This window comes from Phragmites australis, chromosome 3, assembly GCF_958298935.1.
Source record: "Phragmites australis chromosome 3, lpPhrAust1.1, whole genome shotgun sequence".
NCBI classification, from domain to species: Eukaryota; Viridiplantae; Streptophyta; class Magnoliopsida; order Poales; family Poaceae; genus Phragmites; species Phragmites australis.
This window is the reverse complement of record NC_084923.1, coordinates 46621758-46641382: the sequence shown is the minus strand read 5'-3', so window position 1 is coordinate 46641382 and position 19625 is coordinate 46621758. Positions and strand designations below refer to the sequence as shown.

General features: G+C 46.9%; 2 protein-coding genes and 1 pseudogene across 2 annotated transcripts; 2 read left to right on the top strand and 1 right to left on the bottom strand.

Moving 5' to 3' along the window:
- The first annotated feature begins 1006 nt into the window (after window positions 1–1006).
- LOC133913473 (probable glutathione S-transferase GSTU1) lies at window positions 1007–1994 on the top strand. The gene has a single exon (XM_062356641.1). It carries the CDS (start codon window positions 1086–1088, stop codon window positions 1755–1757), a length of 672 nt encoding a protein of 223 aa, XP_062212625.1. The 5' UTR covers window positions 1007–1085; the 3' UTR covers window positions 1758–1994.
- Window positions 1995–2565: 571 nt separating this feature from the next.
- Window positions 2566–3700, top strand: LOC133913472 (probable glutathione S-transferase GSTU1; annotated as a pseudogene).
- Window positions 3701–11188: 7488 nt separating this feature from the next.
- On the bottom strand, window positions 11189–12864 carry LOC133913471 (transcription factor PCF6-like). The gene has a single exon (XM_062356640.1). The coding sequence runs from the start codon at window positions 12513–12515 to the stop codon at window positions 11370–11372; it is 1146 nt and encodes a 381-aa protein (XP_062212624.1). The 5' UTR covers window positions 12516–12864; the 3' UTR covers window positions 11189–11369.
- Between the last annotated feature and the right edge of the window lie 6761 nt (window positions 12865–19625).

Below are 19625 nucleotides of genomic sequence, written 5' to 3'. Positions count from 1 at the left end.
TTGAATATGTCCGGGAATTCCCGTATAAACGCTTAGAGCTTGTTTCCCAACTAACCTATCTCAATCGCGCTTCTGTGTGGTTAAAGCAGAAATGTGAATCTCATCCACAGATCGTATAAAATTGATAGTGACGACTACGATTGACAACAAGATGCTGGCAACTAATCGAAGTTTAGGCACTTTCATAGGGTTTTTAACTTTGAATTTAGATGAATAGATTATAATATAATATATGAATTTACGAAGTCGTGTTGTTTGCTGATAATTAGAGAAGTTGTATGGTTACATTTGTGATTATGATTAGTCATAGCAAAAGTCGGAGTTAATTTTTGTTGTAAATACTAAAGTTGTAGAAAATTTTGTGTGCTTATTTGTTGTGTTTTTTATTGTAGAAAAATATATATGAATATAACACGGTGACTGACTGCATTAGATAGTTCTTCAAGTACAAATGTGTCTTTTTTATGAAACAAATGAATGATAATGATGAGTAAGAAAAAAATTAGAATCAATAGTAAATAAGTAAGTTTATTTTATGATATGAAAACAGGATAATCATTTTATCTTCCGATGATAAATAAAAAATATTTCTCGATTTTATATTGAGCGTATTAGAAGGTACGGACACGCGTCGGCAAGCTCTTGTCTAGAACCAGAAAACACAAGAAAGTACGTACTACAAACGCAGGCCTGATCCGCACCAGCAGGCTGCAGAATATTACTCCAAACGCAGCATCTGCTTCCCATGTCGTCATGCCCTATCACATCTTTGCTGCCTGGCCCTGATCTCTTGTGGCCCGTGCGGCCGCTGTCGTCGGTGTTGCATCCCACTCGCAGGCTGCCAGTGCAGGACTCCATCGCATATCCGGTGATGTCTACTCGTACGATCTCGGAGGCAACCCGTGACGCAACCCGTGACGCCGGACCAACCTCTCGCCGTAAGCTTCTAGATCTACTGGCTGCCTCTCCCGCGCCCTCCCACCCCTATAAAGCAGACCACCCCCTCGCATCATACATCCACAACATCATCCGCACAGCCCATTCTGCTTCACACACGCAGGGAAAAGAGACAGGGCCAAGAAGGAATGGCGGGCGAGAAGAAGGGTCTCCAGCTCCTGGACTTCTGGGTGAGCCCGTTCGGGCAGCGCTGCCGCATCGCGCTGGCGGAGAAGGGCCTCCCGTACGAGTACCTGGAGCAGGACCTGATGGGCAACAAGAGCGAGCTCCTCCTCCGCGCCAACCCGGTCCACAAGAAGATCCCGGTCCTCCTCCACGACGGCCGCCCCGTCTGCGAGTCCCTCATCATCCTCCACTACCTCGACGAGGCGTTCCCGGACAAGCCCGCTCTCCTCCCCTCCGACCCCTACGCGCGCGCGCAGGCCAGGTTCTGGGCCGACTACGTCGACAAGAAGGTCTACGACTGCGGGTCCCGGCTGTGGCGGCTGAAGGGAGAGCCGCAGGCGCAGGCGCGGAAGGAGATGCTGGAGATCCTCAGGACGCTGGAGGGCGAGCTCGGGGACAAGAAGTTCTTCGGCGGCGAGGCGTTCGGGTTCGTGGACGTCGCGTTCGTGCCATTGACGGCGTGGTTCCTCAGCTACGAGCGGTTCGGGGAGTTCAGCGTGGAGGAGGTGTGCCCGAGGCTGGCGGCGTGGGCGAAGCGGTGCGGGGAGCGGGAGAGCGTCGCCAAGAGCCTTCACCCGCCGGAGAAGGTGTACGAGTTCATCGGCGTGCTGAAAAAGGCGTACGGTATCGAGTGAACCAGCTACGTACGCGTGTCGGAGAGTTTCTTGATATGGTTGGTATGGTGTGATGAGCTGTGTTCGTGTGTTTGGTCGTCGTCATTGTTGGGTTGAGCTGTTTACTTGTGCGTGTGTGTGCGTGTGTGTCTCGAACTGGTGCGTGCAGGACGGCAGCACCGAGTTGCCTCCTTCGCTCCATGTGCGATAGTTTAATAAAGGACTACTCCTGGATTTCTTTGTGGAGTGTTATAGCGACATCATAACCTTTGGTTCTACAGATTGTGTTTCGATTACTGGTGGTGCCTACCAAGGGCATATTTGTGATGTACTTGCAACCAAGTCCCGAATCTGCGCCTCAAAAGTCAAGAGCCGTAGGTGCTCACCTTGATGGCTTGACACTTGAAATATGGAACCTTGCTATTTGGTCCACGCGCGTTAGCACAGTAACTCATAACTTTTTATTCTTGGAAAGTTTTTCTTTCTATAACTTTTTTAGAAAATTATATTATATCAAGAGTTTTTCTTTCTATAACTTTTTTAGAAAATTATATTATATCAAGATAAGTTTTTCGATAAATTTTTTGAAAAAGTTAACGAGAAAAATTTTGAGAAAAAATTTGCTAGAAATAGTTATTGGAAAAAGTTTTAGAAAAAGTTCCAAAAATGAAAAGTGAGTCTGTCGAGAGGCGGCGTGAGATTTCTGTGAAATGTGACAGGAAAACAAAAAAACAAATCTGACACCAGAGGAAGGACACAAAAGGACATCAGAGAAAGCCCGTGGATTTAGAATGACCCGCCCATTATGACAATACCTTTAGCATGGGCTTTCTCAACTCTCAAGCGCGTCAATGGGAGGTGCCGACGACGGAGCAAACAATCCTGTGGCACAACTCAACGCTCAACGCGACACGTAGCTGTCTCTTAGTCTCCTCGGGAGCTTTGCAAAGCTCGGTGAAGTGTTAGCAGCAAGACTCGCAGTTTCGTCGAAGCTCGTACGACCGTGGCGTTTTGCTTCCCGCAGCCAGCCAGCTCCCTCGGCCTCTCCGGTCTCCCCTCCCCAACAAAACAGCGAAACCCCGGTCTCTCCTCTCCACGTTTGGTCCAGTACCGGAGCACCACCACGCACATATCCATGGCCCAAGTCAACGACGACGGCACGGACGCTGGTGGCGGCGGCTGCAGCGACCTGTTGCTGCTGGACGTGTTCGGCAGCCCGTTCGCGCAGCGCATGCGCATCGCGCTGGCGGAGAAGGGCCTCGCCTACGAGCGCGCGGAGCAGGACCTCGCCGCCAAGAGCGACCTCCTGCTCCGTTCCAACCCCGTCCACGGCAAGGCCCCCGCCCTCCTCCACGCCGACCGCCCCGTCTGCGAGTCCCTCGCCATCGTGCAGTACCTCGACGACGCCTTCCAGGGCCAGGCCCCGTGCCTCCTCCCCGCCGACCCCTACGCGCCCGCGCGGGCGCGGTTCTGGGCGGAGTATGCGGACCGGGTCCATGTCTACGGGAAGCGGCTGTGGATGCGGCGGGACGGCTAGGAGGTGGAAGCAGAGGCGCGGGCGGAGATGGTGGGCGTGCTCCGCGCGCTGGACGCGGAGCTCGGCGACAAGGAGTTCTTCGGCAGGGAGGCGTTCGGGTTCGTGGACATCGCGGTGGCGCCGTTCCTGGCGTGGTTCCGCACATACGAGAGCTATGGCGGGTTCAGCGTGGGGGAGGAGTGCCTGAGGCTGGCGGCGCGGGCGGCGCGGTGCACTCGTCGGGAGAGCGTGGCCGCCAACGTGTACGCGCCCGACAAGGTGCTTGAGCTCCTCGAGCTCTACAAGCAGTGGGTGCTGCGCCAGGGAAGAGAGATGTTATGCACTTATGCTTCCGATTACCTGCTTTTCTGGGACATTTGTATCTGCCGGTTTTGTTTGGTGATATCAACAAATTGAATATTGAATATAGTGTCGCGGTTGTGCATTCTGAATTTTGTTCAGTCGCCACGAGGTAGGCAGTGGCGAAGCTATATAACTTAAACGATGATGGTGCTAAATACATCAGGTAAAGTAAATATAAGTTCTATAATTTAATTTATTACGATGCTCATATTATCAAATATGATAATAACTACTAAAATTTTAATATACCTACTAGTGCACCAAGGTATTCCTACCTGGTTTGTTGAGGGATGATCCCGACAATGATTTCAGAGTGTATCGGTTGAGGATAGCTGAATAACGTTTACGGTGTACATGTATTTGTGATGAAATCAAGAACACAGGAATTATCTAGGTTCAAATCTCTCTAAGGATAATAACCATACATTATATGTATTTTGTTATCAGAGTTTGTGAACTAGTTATAAATAAATTTTTACCACTCCTCTTTCTTCGTCCCTTTAAAATTGGGTCGTCCTCTCTTGAAATCGGAATTTTTTTATTCCATTCCTAAAATAAAAAATAAGAATATACTAGAGAGAAGAAAACTTTATAGGTGGGTCCTGCTCAGCAGATCCATTTCTAATCAGATATTCTATTATTAGATCATCATTATGGAGAAACAGGTGAACCCAATTTACCCTAAGAGATCTTCATGCCCGTCCCATTTATGGAACGCCACCGCACCTGCCTCCCTCGGTTGCCTGGCCTGTCCTATTACTGTGTGCTGCAAGTTCGTCTACCAAGTTGTCCCGTTCATACTCTCTGTGAGTCTACCTACAAAGATCATCCACTTGCATGGTTGTTCTGTAGATCATGTCCCATCCGTCACGTGGCGCAAGTCGATCCGCAACACCCCACTTCGTAGCAATTAATGCTACAGGATATGGCACTATGCATCTACGCCGACCACGACTTTGTTCGCTGGAGGATGTACTTCGAGAAAGAAAATACTTAGTAGATATCAATAAATACGATTAGATAAATTAGATATGGACGTCTTGCGACCAGTACGAGCTGATCGTGAGACCATATTATATTGCAAGGAGACTGATCGCGCAAGTCTCGTACTGATTGTGCGAGCTAAAGACTGGTTGCGCGATAGGCTAGTATTTAGAAAATATCTCCTACCGATCTCCACATTCCTCATAGGACCTATTAGCTAAAATATCTTCCTACTCAATACTCCAATATAACTTAACTCTTGTATAAAGATATACTATTTTGAAATGCTGACAAATATGCTCGACGTAAGACAGGAACCAACTTTATCCCGGATCGAGATCCTCTACAGTAATACACAGAGCTATTCCGAGCCTATCCCGTAGGTGGTGTTTGGATATATAGAAATAGTTGGTGGGAATGAGAAATGAATAGTGGGATAGCTTTAAACCCATGTTTGTTTGAATGGGATACGAGGAGAGAGTGGGAATGGGATATGAGGTGTTCATTTCCCACCGTTTCAAATCCTGGGAAATGGGAGCCGGACGAGATTACCCGTCTTCTTGACCTCTGGAACGCTGGTCGTCGGAGTTACGCGGCGGCCTTCGAGTCCTTCCAGTCTAGGCTGCATGCTGCATCAGCCGCGCCAAGTCGTTGCCACAGCGCATGGCCAGCATGGTGGAGCCGTGCCTTGCCCAGGACCCTCCGCTTGGTTCGCTCATCTATTTCATGCGGAGTCACCATGCCTCGCCACGAATCTCCGCTATGATTGCTCTTCTGTTCTCGTGGGGTAGCCAGGTCGTTGCAGCCCGCGCGTGCGAATGCCACCATGAGCTTGATTTTGGATCTGGATCGGGCTTCTTTGGTGATTTTTTCTTCCTTTCTTTTCTCTATTGTTTCGGCTCCGCTGATTCTTGGCTTTCATGTGATGGCCCTGATCATTAATAGTTTAACACCCCATGTAATCAGAATCAACTTCATGACATGCTCTCGTTTTCGGTTTTGTGCAGCAGATCGGGTAGCGTTTTCTGCAGTTTTCGTCTTTTTGCCTAAGGATATTTTTGTAAATTCAAATTATTTCCCTCCTTTATTTCCTGATCCTGATAAACTAAATAATGATCAAGTATGTATACTACTAAATCATACAAACATGAGTACGTTAAGTGGTCAAACACGTGTCCACGTTGTATAAGATTATATCTCTAGTCTAGTTTAGACATGATAATATAGGTGTGTATGGACATGAGTGTGATGTGCATCCCCATTTATACTTAAAAAAATTGATCTAGTATGTCTACTATTAGTAGTGGAAGGTGGCAGAGCAAAATCTCTATCAGATTCATAACCTGAACTTTTCGCATCTCAAAAGAGCAATTCAGCACCTCGCAGCCAGGATTGTCTCATAACCCAGAGAAGGACCACAATGCTTGTCCAATGGACTTGTTCATCCAAACTTTCAGAATTGTCTCTCCAGCACTCTAGGAGCGCATGAATTCACCCGGCAGTTTGGAAGGGAAAGGACTACAACTGCGATTACGGGGCACGCTTAACTCTTGTTCGGAACTTTCATCTCCCATAAAAATTTGTACAACATCATCTAGGAAAAGAAGACGAAAAAGGCACAGGATTGTTTGATCAACTGCAGCACGGTTTATGATGACCAAATAAGACTTGTACGATGAACTGGTTCCAAGGAAATTTAACGGTCCTTGCGATGAACAATAGCACCTCCAAAGGATGATTCTTGCTGGAACAGGTCCCAGAAATTAGTTTCTGCAGGTTGACAAAAACGAAGAATAAGAATTTGACGTATAAGAAGTTACTGACTAATCTGTACGGCAAATGCTAGAAATGTGTCGCTTGCATATGGACTTAATTCTTGTAATGGCATAACCAACAGACTGTAAAGTAATTACCAAGCATTTGGAAGCAAAAATTATGATGCCTTTTGGGCCAGAGTTTTGTACAGTGAGGCAGTTCATAATATTGACAAGATGATGGATATTGATATCTGACACTGAACCTATTTGTTTATGCAGTACTATACTATATCTTTGCATGCAGTCTAATATGCATAACGAACAGTAATAGCTTTCGATATTTGAATCATCCTTATGAGAAAAATTAGACACAGCAGTTCATTGCAGTAAGAACTGTACCTGCACAGTATAAGCAAAACACCAGAAATGGATGGGGCATATCCATTCGCAGACAAAAAGGACTGATTCTTGAGGACCATTACTTAATAATAGCATGATTTGGACAGATTTCGACACCACAGCAAGTATATGAAACCAGTAATGGTTCACATGGATGAAGAACAAATGAAATGGCGTTTCCTTTTAGAACATAACGGCATTGAGAGTGCTCTATAGAAAAAGCATTGGGAGTTAATGCCTTGAGAACGATATCACCAAGGTCACCAAACTTCTACAATATCCAGAGAAGACTTCTCTTTCAATGGCGATACACTAGCAGTTTGTTGACACCGGGACTCAAAAAATGTTTTGCTGAGAACAGTGTTCTTACTACAACTTTTTTCATGTGATCAATGATCATACAGACGTAGAAGTAGAGGTTTTGCAGTGTTCACTGTCTACATTCTGAGGATCCTAATCATGTACATTAGCCCTGAATTCTTGTGACATAGGAAAAGGTAGCTTGAGCTTAATGTACAAACTATTTATGATTATGCGGTAAGTTTGAAGCAACAGCGGTGGAGCTTGGCTTGCAGCAGCTCTAATCTTGAGCCTACATGTTAGGAAATTTAGCCCTGCTGTGAAAGTGACAGATTGATCTACCGAGACGATACACATGAAATCACAGACGACACAAACTCTACCCCATACCACTAATTATAACTTCAAGCCCAATACGCAACTTACCTTATACAAGATTCGACATATATTCAACAAACTCCACCTTAGCGAATATTCTGCCACCTTGAAGCTGTCATGCGCGAACCTCCATGTACACCGGACTTGAGTTGTCGCCTTTGCCGCTCAACGAAAGCTATCCGATGAGTTTGACTTTACTCAGACCCACCGGCTTCCAGAGACAGTGATATCCCTGCAACTCCAGACTCCACCTGCAACTGTACATATTTCTCCCCTAGCATTAATATATGCCTAACTCCTCAAAGCACACAACTCATTTATAGATCCTGATTTTGATGGTACCTACTCCAATAGCATGGTACCCTGTATCATCAGGCCAATAATCACCAAACTCGTATGAAGAGAACCACTTCATGTTGGGTGTCACATGATAAGAGCCAACTAAATCCAACATCCACACTACTAATTGACTACATTCTTGATACTAATAACTTCATTGTCACTGTCCAAGTCACTTGTTAGGAATTGTCACATTAGCATTGCTCTTGCGTTTTGCTGCTAGGTTACGTATGATGTTTTACCCCGTAGCCTCCTGCAGCCCCAAACCAACCATATTCTTCAGTTGCAAGTAGAGAACTCCGTGGTCTCTACTTCCTTCCAATTCAGCTCTTGAAGCTTCCTTGCGTCCTTACACTTTAGAAACCCATGACCACAATTTGAATTGAATCGTGCCCCTTGCTGATTTGGAAGCGCGCAAGCCCTCTCCAATGCAAGCATGCACCCTGAGGTTCACGCCACAAAGAACGAACATCGTCAGCCCTCACACTCCTATGTCGTTATCGCTAGTCTTATCGTCGTCTCTGCTACCCAAGGTATGACTGGTCTGTCGCCGCCAGCCTATCTGTCCGGCACCACAATATGTTCACTCTCCAAGTTAATTATCCGCCGGCCTTCCCTGGACTGTCCGCCATGTGCCCGCAAGCTACCCGACTCCGATCTGTCTGCATAAGACGGACCGACAGTAGGTTGCTCTACTCCTTGACCATCTTGAAAACACCACCGTCGACCTCATGTCAGTCGCCATGTGCACCACGATCAAACACTGTCGACAGCCTCAGCTCGTCGCCGAGCATTGCAACACCAGCCTGAGGTTCAGCCATTCGACTGACTGCCTCGCCTTGTTCGCCTGTTGCAATATTCATCAGTGTCCGCGACCTCCTGCCATGCTCCAACACCTGTGCACGTCGTGCATGTGCTTGCATGACGCACCTCATCGCTTGCACGCCGATCCATCCGACGCGTAACCGAAACTTCAGTCTCGCTGAATGCCGAACTATCCACCCTCGACGCAGACTGTCTACCCAAGTTCGTCACCAAACTGTCATGTCTTCGTCCTCTCGACCCAATCGCCACGCGCTCCCACCGAGCCAATCGCTCAGTTGACACTTTGCTCGGCCTGCTTCGGTCTGCTCCCAACTGTAGTGCTCAGCTCATCTGTGCCAAAACCGCTAGGCCATCTCCCAGGTTGCCAACACCACACCGACCGCCTAGCCACACGCCAACGCCCGCATGTGTGAGTCTGCATCGCAATACAACAGATCCGAATCAAACTCCAATCACCGACCGGCTCAACCTCGACCTGCTCACATGTACGTTGGGCCTCGACTAACGCGCGCCGGACCAACCTCCTGGCCAAACTAGCCGAGTGCCCGGCCAACCAAGCCAGCCCACGCTGAACTGGGTTGCACCATAGCCTCGCATCATCAAGCCGAACCGGCCCCGAGGGGCCGGAGTCGCGCTCCTAACCACACGCCTGGATGGTGCCTCGAGCCACCAAAGCACCAGGCTTTGCCTGGGCCTGCTCAGCCAGCTGCGCCAACACCTCCACGTGCTAGGTCGTGCTCTCTCAAGCTAGTTGCCCGCACTGGCCTGCCACGTGCACGTCCGCAGGGGCCACCCGTGCTAGCAAGCCACCTGGTCCACCCCAGCCGAACTGGGTTGATGCTTGGGCCCACGCCATCGGCCTGACGCGCCTATGCTAGCAACCGCACCTTGGCGCCAGCCAACCAACCACCGTCTTCACGCACCTAAACCTTTGCTACTAGGCCACGCCTGCCTACCGCTAGGCCGACTAGTGCTCCCTTGGGCCTCGCCTGCACTCTGCTCCTCTATGTGCTGACACCATCAGTAGCTAGCCGACGTGACCTCCACCAAGCTCAGTCCTCCCAGTTTTGGACTCCTTAATCGAACAGAAAAACAGTGCACGTCTGTGCTCTTGCCGCAACCACAAGAGGCCCCACATCCACGCATCGTGATCCATGTAGGCAAAGAATTGAGCCCCCACCTGGGACTCCTCCACACACACACGCACCGCCAGGAAACCCTAGTGGGGTAGCTGCTGTAGCTAGTCGCGTGTCCGCGCTCGCCCTATACGTTGTCACCACTGACGCTCTCCCGTACGTCCTGCGTGGACCCACAACACTCATTCATGCATCGTGTGCGCACACCAGTCTTCATCATGAATGCTCATCGCGTGCCAAACAGTCGAAACAACTCCAGCGTACGTGCCCGTGGGGAGACACAACCCTACCGCACATGTCGCCCCTCCACGGTCGTACTCGCATCGACTGTGTGCACCAGCCACATCCATGCTCCACATTGCATCGTGTCCGCCCCGCACCGCATGTGTGTTGCACGACACCTTCTAGATGCATAATCCTCGCGCCTCCATGTGATCTTCCACACCGTCTCTATATCCAATCCAACATTGGCTCTTATACCACTTGTTAAGAAATTTAGTGCTGCGAAAGCGACGGATTGATCTACCAAGATGATACATGCGAAATCACATATGGCACCAGATGCACGATATTTGTTAACGAGGTTAAGCAAAGGTCAGACTCTACCCCATACCGCTAATTACAACTCCAAATCTAATATGTAACCTACCTTGTACAATATTTGATACATATTCAACACTAACCCCTTCAAACCGCTACTATGATAATTAGTGGAGTGGGCTGCCAAACCTTGCTTGCATGAACAGCTCACCAAGTACCGGTTACAACATATAGGTTCATGAATCATGTGAAGTAAGAAGATTTCACACGAGAATGAAACAGCTTATGATTTGTAATTCTATGATTAAGGTTTATGCAGGCTGCATTCGATTTCAAAGTCCTTGGCGTCCACAGCTAAAATGTGTGCGCATTAAATATTTTATATCATATTTTTGTGGCCTTTGTTACTGAAAGTCTGTATTATCAAACCACTAGAAGTAGAAACGCAGTTCTATCACAAACCTAAGACCACAGATCGCCTACAACAATAGTCAGCAATCCAAGGGGATGAAACCTCTTCCTTTTACTGAAATATGAACTGCTACGGTACGAATCAGGTGATGTATTATACTAGGTTATCTTACAGGACTAAATTTGTGTGTGTGTGTGGGGGGGGGGGGGGGGGGGGCTTTTCTGAAATGAGCATAAACTTGCTTCACTTAAGGTTTGCAGCATATTCAGCCTGTTTCTGAATGCAAGGTGTTCGATCCTTTTCCAGCAACGCGACGTAGTTACAGTTTACAACAATTTAATACTGTAAAATGCAATGCATGCCAATCAGAAGCCATGTGATCAGCCTGTTCCCCCTGAAACATAATCCATCTCCAGTGAGGAGCAAATGACACCTGTTAGGCTAGACCATGCAAAGTCGAGCTAAATGCAGTATGACGCCCTGAAGTTTTGACACCCGTCAAATGGAACAGAACAAGGTTAGTGTTTTATTGGATTTGTGGGCACGAGGCTACCTCGAGCGTTACCAGAATGGTAATCATGCCAAAATGATGATCTGGGCACGCACCTAATTTCTAAATTGAGACAAAAGATAAAAGCTTCTACATTTCGGGAGATTATCATCTTACCGTTCAAGAATGTGCAATCAGTTCTTGCTCTTCTCCTTCATGCCGGAGTGTCGGAAACCATCCCACAGCTGTAACGCGGCGGACGCGGTGAGCTGGTTCTCGGATGCGGGATGCGCCGCCGCCGCGGCGTGACCGAACAAGAACGGGCCGTCCAGCCTTTGGAGCTGCTGCTGGTGGTGACCTGAATAGTTCGACTGCGAATTGGACTGAAGGGTCCCCCTATTGGCACCCAAGAAACCTGAGGACATGGAGAAGTTGAGGCTGTAGTCTCCAGCGGGAGTCGAGGACGCCGCCAAAGCGTCATGAGCAAGCGAGAAGTGAGGCATCTCGACGGAGCTCGCGAAGTTGAACGGATGTGCCGGAACCATGCCGAACGGAAGCGCATTTCCGAACTTGACGGCGGTGGGGGCGGAAAAGACGTGCGTCGGCATCCCGTGCGTGCCTCTCCCGGGGTGCGCGATGCCGACGCAGTCGGCGGTAGCCGCGGAGACGTTGGGTGGCGGCTGCCACGGTTGCTTGTGCTCGGTGGCGTTAATGGCGCCGGCCGACGCCACCCCGGTGAGTAGCTCGGTGAAGGACGCGGCCTGCGCCGAGGTGCTGGCTACGGTGACCTCCCTATCCCGCGCGGCGGCGCCCCCGCGGCTGTCGGAGCGCGAGAGCGAGAGCTCCGACCCCTTGCTCGTCTCCGACGTGCTGCTGCCCCCGGACTTGCTCCCCTGCTGCTGCTTCACCTTGCCTGCATCAGCCCCGCCCGGCTCGGGGACGGCGGCGAACGCAGCCGGGTCCAGCGCCGGGAGCTTCTCGATGGCGGTGGAGGCGGCGTTGATGAGCCATTCGATGGCCTTGCTGGGTTGGTCGTAGCCGAGCCGGTCCTGCAGGTCGTAGAACTGGATGGCGGTCGGCACCGACAGGCGCACGCGGCGGTCGCGGATGCCCTTAGCCGTGTATACCTTGCTGTGCCGGTCCTTCCCCCCGCTCGCCCGCACGCGGTAGATCCGCGACCCCGCCCCTGCGCCCTGCGGCGGTGGCAGCGCGGGCGGCTGGCCCCACGCCGCCTCCGCCTCGCTCCCCCTCACGCCGCCGCCGCGGCCGCGCTTGGCACCCTGGGACCGGCTGGGCGTCCCCTCCCCCGCTCCCGCTGCTCCATTGCCCATGGACTCCATCCCCTCCCGCCGCCAGCGCTCATACGCTGCTGCGCGGCGCGTGCCCGGCGAGAGAAATGTGGCGTTTTTATGGAGCTCCGGGTGCGTGGGCTGGCGCCTGGCGGTTTCTGCTCAGTGGCAGAGGCGGGCGGCTCCCAAGTGCCAACGACTATGGCTCGAGGATGCGCGTCTGTTTCCGGCGTGTTCGTGCGCGCCGGCCGCGTCGGCCCGGCTGCTCAAGCGCTGCGAACGATCTTATCCCTAGCGCCCGGCGCCCCTGCCACGCCTGCCGAATCGACCGTACTCGTGCCACCTTTTCCTCGATGTTTTGCAGTTTTTTTTTCCGGCTCCTGCACACACTGCTCTCTCTCTCTCTCCACGCGCTGGGCGCTGCCGCGCGGCAGAAGCTGCTGCTGCTGCCTGCTCGGGCCGGTGCGCAGGCGCAGAGGGCGCGAGACAACGGCGGCGGCAGGCTTTAGAGGGCCCGGCGTCAGAGCTGCCGTCTGCGGCACTGCACTGCACTGGCCGCGCGCACTTGTCAGTAATGTTGAGAAACCCCTGTGTTCAGCGATTCCCTGAAAGAACAACAGTAAAGGATGAATTTACAATTGTAAATAAGATATAATATCGAGGAAAAATTATTTATTATTTATTTATCTGTATTTATAATGAGAAATTTTATTACGTATATATAATATCACAATCCCTAAAAGATAGAATTAAATATTTAAAGAGATCAAGAAGAGCCGCATTCGGCTGCCAACTTCATATTTTCTAACACTCTCTTGTGCATTCTCACAAAACACATATATCTCATTAAAAAATTTCAAAAATTCAGTAAGAAAAATTAGAAAAAGGAGTACATAGCTCGTGACATGGTCACATGAATTATCCTGTTAAAAATCTTAACAGAAAAACTTTAAGAAAACTCATCTAAAGGAAAAAAGAGTATAATACACCCAAAATACTTCATTTAATATTCATAATTAACTTTTAGACACTTAATTCTTCATATCGTTATTATGTGAAAATTCTTCTCTTGAAATATACAATTCTCTAAACCTCATCATTATAATACCATGAACACATCTTTTAAAATTAGATGTAGGGAGAAATTTAGTGAATAAATCTATAAAATTCTTGTTTAATTTAGTATGTATTACCTTTATTTCATTCTTCCTATGTAATTTATGAGCATAAAAGAACTTAGTTGATATGCTTCATTAAGTTACTTTTCACATATCCTTTATACTTGTGCAGCACATGTAACATTACCTTCGTAGATAATGGTATGGGTGTTAGTAATGTTCAAACTATATGACTGTTGGATATGATTGATCACTCTTCTAAGCCATTTGTGTTCTCGTGTGATCTCATATAAAGCTATTATTTCTAAATGGTTCATCGAAGTAGATATACAATAATTTGTGTTGACAATTGTCAAGATATTGCAGTTCTATCACATAGAAAAACATAGCCGATCTGTGATTTTGATGTATGCGGGTTTGACAGATACCCAGAGTCTGCGTATCCAACCAGATTTAGGTCCTGATTCTTTCTGTAGAATAAACTCATATTTTTGCTACCTTGTAAGTAACACATAATATCCTTCAAGCCCTTTCCAATACTTTTTAGTGGACTATTTCAACCCATATAGTGATTTCTTCAATTATACGCTATAAAGATATATATTTCTCCTATCTTGATTCAGCAATACTATTCCTTCAGGTACTTTCATATAACGAATCAAGGCTCCCATAAAGATACGCGGTCACGCATCTATTAATTTCATTTTCAACTCCAGATTGACTACCATTGAGATCAAATATCTAAAGGAAATACCACCCATCATCGAGGAATATGTTTCTTCATAATCAACACCTGGTCGTTGAGTGAAACCTTGTGCTACTAGTCGTGCTTTGTACCTCATAATGTCATTCATTTCATTCCTCTTACGAACAAAAACCCATTTGTATCCTAGTGGTTTGATATGAGGAGGTGTGCGGCATATTGACCTAAAAACTCTCTTTTGTTTAGGGACAACAGTTCAGCTATTATTGCCTTATGCAGTCTTTCTAATCTGACATCATTCTATATTTAGTGGGCGATGCAGGTTCAGGGTCATGATCTATAACTATAACAATTTTATTTGCGAAGTATATGTCAACTATTATTGTTGCTCTGATCCAGGATTCCCCTGAATTCACATAGTTCATTGCTATTTCATCATATGTTGCACTTTTAGGTGCTTCTATATCTTGCTCTTCATCATTTTTTACTGTTAGAGGAAGGTCCTATAGTTTACCAATATTGATTTCAGCGTGTGTATTTTTGTTGGTTTCTTCATGCTTGGGAAGATTCAAATCTGGTATGCCTACTTTCTGAGGTTCTATACCATCGTTAGGTCTCAATTGGCTCCCATTCTTTTTCTTTTGGGGTATTTTTGTGATCGGCTGTGGTAAGCTCTCATTCTCCACTTTTGCCAGATGTCTCCATCTATTTAGGACTTGAGGAGCGGTTCGTTGTGGCGGTGGTATTGACACATAAATCATACATCCAAATTTGTGTAAATGAGAAAATTTCAGGATTACCCCCTCCACTAGTTTCATAGGTGAATGGATGTTATAGGGGATGGTCTATAATTATTGAGAGTTACCGCATGTAAGATTCCATATTCTCAACATTTAGTAGAAAAATTACACTGATACAACAAAGGTCTAAAAATGAATCTTATACCTTTTATCGGTGCTTCGGCTAATCCATTCTGAGTATGGATGTGCAGTATAGAATGTTCAAGTTTACATTGATACAAAAAGACATATCAGTGCCGGTTGAAAAATGGCTTCACTGTCAGTTCAACCGACTATCAGTGCCGGGTTGGGCACCGACACAGTAACTCAACATTAGTGTCGGTTCGAGCTACGAATCAACACTGATAGTATTTTTGAAAAAGAAGATGACCCACGAGCTCGTCGCCGCCATACCCGCTCGTCACCATGGCTGCTCAGCTATGCGCTCCATGTAGAGAAAAATGTGGTAGCACAAAGGCCGCCGCCATAGATCCACCGCTGCTCCTTCGAGCTAAGCTAGAGCCCCCGCCAGTCCCGGGCTCGCCGTGCCGGACCGAGCTCCCTCCACTGTCCGTGAGCTCACCTACACAACACATCAAAGAGGATGGGATGGGATGGGATCAAATCAAGGCATACCATTACCACCAGCAGCAAATCCAATCCAATCCAATCTAATGAATTGCTAGGAGACGACAGGGAGAGAGAGATTAGGTACCCACATCTTATCGGAGGGGAAGACATCGATAGGGGATTGGAGCTGAATCCACCCTGCAACTCCAGCACCACTCGCTCTTCCTCTGCAGAGAACTTGCAACCATTGTTGCAAAAACGTTGATTGCATCACAATCATGATCAACCGTGCACAAAATACAGGAGACAACAAATTAATCAACGCAAAGCTCTGCACTAGTGGATAGATGACGAGGGATGAATCGGGATCAATGTAGCCTAAACCCAAGCAAATACTAAAAACCCAGCGCAAAATGGCCACTCGAGAAAGCCAAGTGTTCTGGGACCCTTCCGCACCGCCTCCCTCATGTCGCCCCACCGGCGAGCACTGCTAGGTACTGGAGCCATCACCTTCTAACCCAGAGCAGAACGCAACGTGATCCTGTAGGAGAAGTGTTTTGGGAGAGAGGGCAGCAGGGCGAAGCAAGAGTGAGGGAGGGAGAGAGAGGAAGAGATAAGAGGAAGAGATAAGGTGGAGAGAGATGTTGTTAGCCGAACGGACGCTAGGACAACCAAAATGCGATTCAAGAAAATTTCGGGTCTGGTTACTTTCAGTGGCGGTTGTAACTGGAACCAGCACTGATAGTCGACTATTAGTGTCGGTTCATGTTACCAACCGGTACTAATGTATCAGTGCCGATTCGTAACACGAACCGGCACTTATAGTTTGTTTCAGTGCTGATTCTTAACACCTCGATCACTGTTCCTATATAACCGGCACTAATATATTTTCAATGGTGATTCCTGTACAACCGGCACTGATGTGATGCTACTTTTGACCAGTTCTGTAGTAGTGTTAATTCTCATACTAGTGCAATAATCATTGAATGCTTTAGAAATAAGGGAAAATTGCTCTCATACCATTATGAAGATTTGCATCTTGCCAAAATACCACTGGTGTGTCTATGACATGTGGAGTCAGGTCCCACATGTCATTGAGACTGTTCAGTGGTATTTTGGTAAAGTAGGAGAGAGAGAGAGTGGTATGGTGGCAATTTTCTCTAGAAGTAAATTCTCCAGCATTGTCCATTCTAATGGATTTCACTTGATGATCAGGAATTTTTTTTCTAATTTGTATGATCTACGAGATAAACTTTGCAAAGGCGTGGTTGCGGGTAGATAAAAGACATACATGCGATCACTTCGAGGATGCGTCTATCAATACCATAAAGTACCAAAACAGACCAGATAACGGCTGAATAGGACCACAAATATCCCCTGTGATTCGATCTAGAAATGCAGGGATTTTATCTTGTACTTTCAAGATATACTATCTTATTTTTCATGTCCCAATAGCACATGCATGGCATATAAATTTTTTATGATTTAGGAAATTATATATATTTATGTCATGATCTTGTAAGTTAGTAATTATGTTCCTCATCATTCTAAGACCAGGGTAACCAAATCTATCATGCCATAGGGAGATTAATTCCGCACTACGAAATATAGTCTTCAAGGTAATGACACTTCAGCTGCTTTAATGCGAGTGTAATACAAGCCACTGTTCATGGAGTGCAGTTTTTTTAGCATGTTTACTTCACTATCACGCTTAGTGATGTGTAGGTGCTTCCTACCATCTTCTTCACTAGTTTTTACATGAAAACCATTAGCGCGAATATCTTTAAAACTTAAGAGATTTCTTACAAATTCAGGGTACAACAATACTTCTTTAATGAGTACAATAGCTCCCATAGGTAGTATGACTATGGCTCTTTCAAAAATTACTATGCAATTATCACTACCAGTGATAGTCATCACATTTCCAGAGCTATTTCTAATAGACTAAAATACATATTTTCTCTTAAGATAGTGTTTGTGGTTCCACAATTCACAATACATACTTTCTCCATATGGGCGCCACACATATTCCATAAATATCGAAAAAAATATTGTTTGCAACAAACCTTGCTCTTCTAGAGATTTTATTTATTCATTCAATCCTTCTAAATTCAACAACAAAATAAATTGTTAATCATTCTAATTCTAGATAGAGTCTGTGAAATATCTGACCACTTCTTCTTCAATGGCTTTCTTTTCCGCTTCATCCTTCATGGCATCTTCTATGGCAGTAGAGGAGGGCGAAGTAGAGGCCTCTTCATTCTTTATTGGGAAGTCTTTTACTACCAGTGTCGGAGCATCATCAACTTCCATGTGAGATGCTACCCTTTCAATTGTGGCTACTTTGTCCACCTCCATCCCCACTGCAATGGTGAGGTGTGCTTCTAGCTACTCCTTCTACTTCTTCTGGTATGCTTCTACATCATACTTTGGTCATTTGCAGATTCTGGTTCTACTCACCATATGTCTTGACTTCTTTCATTGTCTTACCATTATCATCACCAGGATTGACCTTGTCTGTCACCACTTTCCTTCATTCCTTCCCCCGCTTCTTATTGCGACTCTTGCGTGCTTTGAAAGAGTTGTGATTGACTTATAGGCCATTGCTCTTGTCTTGCGGCTCGGATAAGAAGTTCTTGTTTATGACTTCGTCATGAACTTTATGAAGCTGCAACACGTCAATCAATTCAGAATACTTCTTGTATTTCGATTGACGGTGATTGCGTGCGCATTCTGCCGCATTCAAGTGGAAAGTAGAGAGAGTCTTCTCAATTTTCTCCTCTTCTATGATATCTTTTCCACAGAGACATAGGAGTGTGCAAATACGGTGCAGTGCGGAGTTGTACTCTTTTGACATGCTTGTAGTAACAAAAACGGATCCAGGCCCATTCTTTCTCTATAAGAGGCTTGATGATGTACTTAAGATGCTCAAAACGCTCCTACAGTATGTCCCATAGTGCCTTGGCGCTGGACATTGCCATGTACTCATCCTTCAAAGTGGGAGAGACGTTGTGGCGCAGAAAATGAAGTGCTTGATCCTTTTCATCCTCTGTGGGAACCATTGCACTACTTGTTCCTAGGCTAATGGCAGCGTAGAGCCTTTTCACTCCAAGTATAATCCGGACATCCGACGTCCAAGTGAGATAGTTGCGACCATCAACACTAAGCTCAGTGAACTATTTGTTTGTGATGCCAACCATCTACATATTTAATAATGCAAGTATTACTACTAGTAAAGTTGCATCATATTGCTAAATGGGGTTACTGTAATTTTTTTGATATTTTCTATGCTATTATTTGAATTTTACTGAATTTAAATACATAACAGACAATTTAAATAGTAAAAACAATAATTAATACATAGAAACAATAATAACATAATTAAGTACTGCATAATTGCTAAAACAAATACAAAATTTTAATTCTAGAGGTACTTCTATGCAAAAACAAAGCCTCTGGATAATTTCTAGAACAATCAGGGGCCTAAATGCAAAAAATCATAGTCCTCTCAAATAATGGGAAACTTGGGGGGCTAAATGCAAAATTTTGGATTTCCCCCCTTTTTTCCTTTATTTCCACCGAATTTCCCCACAATTGGGCCATCCTGTTTACATTTAGGGTCGGCCCGACCCATCCAGCCCGTTCGCCTCCTATAGATATTGGGGTGGGTTTGGAAACCCTAGCCGCCACCTGACCCATTCGGTGGCTGCCATTCAGCTAGCGGTGCATGGTGGCTTCGAGCAATGGCAAGCCAGCGTGCTGGCCTGGATGGAAGCGTGCTACGGCTGCTGGTGCAATGGGTGGGACGACGTCAATGTGGCGTGCTTTAGGTGACACATTGGCATGGTCAGGGCGCACGACAGAGTGTGTTCAAGGCAGCACCGGTGGTCCTCCAGGGGTGCAGCAGCGCGACGGTCTAGCGATGCCACTTCGGGTGGCTCGTGCTCGGAGGCGACACAGCGTCCTGTGCTTCTGGTGTGGCCCATCGACC